The 4,648-nt window shown below is 39.0% G+C and overlaps 1 protein-coding gene across 1 annotated transcript; it reads right to left on the bottom strand.

The window, feature by feature from the left end:
* Nucleotides 1–51: 51 nt before the first annotated feature.
* Nucleotides 52–4,597, bottom strand: LOC116379403 (IgGFc-binding protein-like; the record flags this gene model as incomplete). The annotated part of the gene is made up of 6 exons (XM_031841359.1): nucleotides 4,421–4,597; nucleotides 3,520–3,745; nucleotides 1,895–2,140; nucleotides 1,654–1,755; nucleotides 928–1,075; nucleotides 52–172 (listed from the first exon to the last, which is right to left on the bottom strand). Coding segments are annotated over exons 1-6 (1,002 nt in total), but the record flags the coding sequence as incomplete, so codon positions are not given.
* Nucleotides 4,598–4,648: the final 51 nt, after the last annotated feature.

The raw sequence follows: 4,648 nt of genomic DNA, 5'->3' as shown, positions 1-4,648 counted from the left end.
CACACACACACACACACACACACACACACACACACACACACACACACCAACCTCGGCTTTCCCTTCCTGGCATTTACACTTAGAGGTGCAGGTGTTATCACCCCAGAAAGTGGTGGCTGGTGGGTAATATTTGCCTCCATTCTTACATCCACAGCTATGCACAGGAACACATCTGAAACAAACACACACAATTATTAAATGAACAGTATGTACACATGAAACCTTGCCTGTATTCTTGTCTTCTATGGCTTAGTGTTGCTAATTAGCACACTTGGTGTCCACAAATATTTCAGGTATACTTTTACTGAAATGTTATTGTTGATATCAGGCAGGTTGTTCTCCTGAGTAGACTAACAAGCCGTGTTTTATTGTGAAGCATTAACACCCGGAGTCCTTGAAATGTCACATGAGCGTTATTTTCTGTACAACTTTTGCAGTTTTTAAACGTATGCTTAACGTTGTGAACAACACAAAGTGCATCACATGGTTAGGTTTAGTAAAAATACACAGTTTGACTTCAAATAAGTACGTTTGTTAGGTTATTTAAGCTAAGTCCTGTGTTGTTAGAAATGCATTTGTATAAAACAAATGTAATCAGGGAGAAAATACATTTCCCTCAAACCGCAAGTGACAATGCAATTAAGTTGTATGTGAGCGTAATTTTTGGGAGGCCAGCCTCCTTCTGGCTGGTTTCCAAAGAACAAGAAGACATTTTAGGTTATGTCAAGATCACAAAGAGCCTGTTTCTTTTGGAAAGGCCTGTTTTGGTTAATCAATGAATAGATTATGATGACTCAAAACTACTCAAACCAATGAATATTGGTCTTGGTATGAATATTGAATAGCATAACATAACCTGGCAAAATGTTGTCATTCATGCATACAATCCACCAAATATAAAATAACTAAAGACTGTCTGTGTGTTACCTGTCTCCACTTTGCACCATTCCTTCATCACACTGGCACCCCTCCACACAGGAGCCTTTGCACAGCTTGTTGATGTCTGGGGACACGCAGGTGGCAGGGCAGGGGGTACCACACGCCTCATAATGGCTACCTTTGGGGCAATTAGGTACTGGGGGGGGGGGGTTGGAGATCATTGTTCTTATCTGTGAGAACCAATACTCTGTCTAAACCAATAACACATCACCGAACAATTATTTAACAATGTCAATATTTGTAACAGATTTTTAGTGATAAGAACACTTTAATTATTCAACAGAAACATTATCATTGCGACACAAAAGCCCGATTTGAAAGACCCCATTTCCTCCAGCACCAACCTCAGGTAAAATATAACTTTCTGTATAGGTGTCATACTTCAATATTTTCAGATAATGTCTTGAGGTAAATATTTGATTGTCTGGGGGCTGACGGATCTAAGCCATCACCATCCTTTTTGATATGAAGTGCCATTTTTAAATGTTCTTTTTAATCTGTGTGCCATGTTAACATTTAGATTAACATTAATTGTATTCATGACACCACATCAAAATTTGTATCTCCATTTCTTCTTTCATCCATATAGGCAACATGCAGTCACTCACTCCTTTTGCTGTAGCTTTCCACTGCCACACTCCGCTAGAACCTCACTGAATGGTTCATGATAAATTAAAGCACTTCAAAGGAAAAATATTTTGCTTGGCAACTTACGGCATTTGGTAATCATTCTCCACTGAGGGTCAACTTTCACGTCCTCTGACAGGCAGTCATCAGCATAACTCTTCAGGTTTTCACAGAGAGTCTGTTTGGCACCTGGACAAACACACAGACACATTAACATCACAGGAACTCATGACAACATGACAGCATGGCTTCAATCAATTTGCATTTCCTCCAGTTTTTTATGTTATATTTTTAGTGTGCATTCTGCATTCTTCAAATATTGTCTCACCTTTAGTGGTACAGACATCGTAGACACAGTTCTCCAGGTACATGGAGGGTTCGACCTTATCGTAGCAGGCTGAAAATGGCCCATCTGACTTTGACAGAATCCCACAGAGGTGGGGCTTGCTGTAGTGGGCTTGCATCTCTTTTGTACAAATGGGACAGTGCCCGGCACAGTTATCATTACAGAACCGATCGGATTCATCGGACTTCCACTTCTGGATCATCTTCAGCACAGCAGAGAGACTGGCGCCTGCAAGAAAACAGAAAGCAACATGCAGAAAAGCATGTAAATAAATTCAAATTTAGATGACTGGCGTTCAGCCAAACTCAGAACTTTGGATCTAAATTATTTTGGCATAATGTCTTTTAAAGGTTTTCAATGCGATATTCAGAGCATCAATATAACATCAAACCACTTCATTATCTATGTAAAGATATAGTGATTATCTGTCTGATTAACTGTAACTTAACTTAACTTAACTACTTAATGACTATAGTTTTACAATACTGTATTACACAAACTTTATGTAAACCAACGTGAAGGCCATATGTGTGGGTGGGTCTGTGGGTGGGTATTTTGATTTAATTTTTTTTTTTTTTAATCTTATCTTATTTTACTTTATTTATTTCCGTTTGTTTGCTTTACTTTCCTGTTCTTTTGTTCTTTACTATTGTAAACTCACTAACACATACACAAAAAATGAAAATACTTTTTTCTTGTATGTCATATTGTGCATTCTCATCAATAAAGTATATATATAAAAAAATAAAAATAAAAAGATATAGTGGTATATATATTAATGTCTACCTGAGTAGAGAATGAAGTCACTCTATCTCTGTGTGAGTTGTAAAATTAGTTTCTCCTTGCTTTGTTTACATAGCCGGGCCGGCCATGCGTGCTGTTAGTGCATGTTAGTGCATATGAGCTTGCCCCACTGGCTAGCTCATGGCCGGCACTAGGTTACAACTAATAATGCCGTCGTGGAGGCATGATGTTCATTGAGTAGATTATGTTCTCATTTAAATTAAAGTAAGGCGTGGCTACCTTGTGATTGACAGGTCTGCGTTGTCCAGTCTGGGAGCTGTATGAGTTTTTGTCCTTGAACTTTAACCCTTTCAGTGTGTTTTCAGTTTACGAAAGCTAATTGTAACATAAATACTCCTCATTTAGCGTTCGGTTGTACTCAAAAAAACAAGATGGCGGTGGGCAAAAAACAAGTTGATACGGCGAAAAACCATGATGGCAACTGCCAAAAACCAAGTGGTTAATGGCCAAAAACCAAGTTGGTGCATCCAAATTCCAGATTGCAACGGACAAAAACCAAGATAGCGACAGCCAAAATGGCAAACCTGAGGTTCCAGTCCACAAACTAATGAATGACGTCCCAGTGACTGCGTCCCCTTTTTATCTACAGTCTATCATGACAGCCAGAGTCTCTTGATGCAGCTCCCTCCATCACTCCCTCCATGCTACCTGGCACTGTTCACCAATTCAACACTTTTCGGAAAGAAAGTGTACTTTCCACCTCTATTAGATATTGGCAATTACATTTCGGCCACATTAGACAACTTGTTGCACCCAACCATCTCTCCTCCTACAGTATTATCCCTTTATGTCCCCGTCCTCACCATTTGGTTCAGGCAGGTCATCGCTCCTGTCTCCATTGTAGTTTCCACAGAGGCCTCCGAGGTGTTGATAGTAGGAAGATGGCACTGTGATGTACAGCCTCACGTTCCAGTCATATTTTACAGTCAGGCCGAAGTCAGTGGTGAGTACAGCGTAGCTTCCACTCTGCTTTACAGAGACCTTGCCGCCCGACAAACATACAGGCAAGTACTGAAGTTCTCCATTCACCTGAAAACAATAACAAAACACTGATTAGAACAAACTGTCTGTAACACTGCATATGATAGATAGATAGATACTTTATTCATTCCCAGGGGGAAATTTGTCAAAAGCATATGCACAATATAATAGAATAGAATTATAGAATATAATATGCACAAAGTTGAAAAGAGAAGAGAAGGCAGACATCACTAGGGCCGATATCTTCAAAACTAGGAAACTCGCATGAAAAGTATCTAGATTGATAAATAGCATTACAAGTAAGAGGAACAATATGTATTTTTAATTTTGGGGAGAACTGTCCCCAAAACAAGTGAAGGATTGTGTAGCAAATGAAACAGACCCTAGTTCGGAGGGTGGCTGGACTTCAGCTCTCTATAGAATCCCATTGACTTTGTGTGTTTAAAATTGCAATAAGAAATTATTATTAAAACAAAAACATTTTATTTGAGCTGTTTCCTTTTCAATATCTAAAATTTCTCGAGCCAGATGTTCTAAAATGCTGATGAAAGTCTTTTGTTGGACACATATTCAATAATCTGACTGAGCAGAACTCTACTAATGAACTCTCCCTTAAATGTGAAAAATCTGACTAATAATTTGTATGAATATGTAGTATAGTTTGTTACTCTCATGAAGATTGCCTTAATATTTGAACATTGATTATTACAGCAGATCTGTTACCTTTACTTGTCCTTTTTGACTGGAGATGATAATGGTGTGCCCGTGAACAGTGACAGTTACGGTCCTCACGTATGCAACTCGAGTGTTACCTCGGTGGTTGTTCGTGGTCATCACAGTGAAAGGCTGAAGGTCAGGTGCTGGCTTTGCAACTGTTGACATAGTGTAAGTGCAGGTACCCTGAAAAAAAGATGAATGTGATTGGCCAACTGAAGGAAAGTCCAATTATAA

The sequence above is a fragment of the Anarrhichthys ocellatus genome, unplaced genomic scaffold (genome assembly GCF_004355925.1).
Source record: "Anarrhichthys ocellatus isolate YVR2014 unplaced genomic scaffold, GSC_Weel_1.0 scaffold4254, whole genome shotgun sequence".
Lineage (NCBI taxonomy): Eukaryota > Metazoa > Chordata > Actinopteri > Perciformes > Anarhichadidae > Anarrhichthys > Anarrhichthys ocellatus.
The sequence above is the reverse complement of the archived record's forward strand: the minus strand, read 5'-3'. Positions and strand labels throughout refer to the sequence as shown.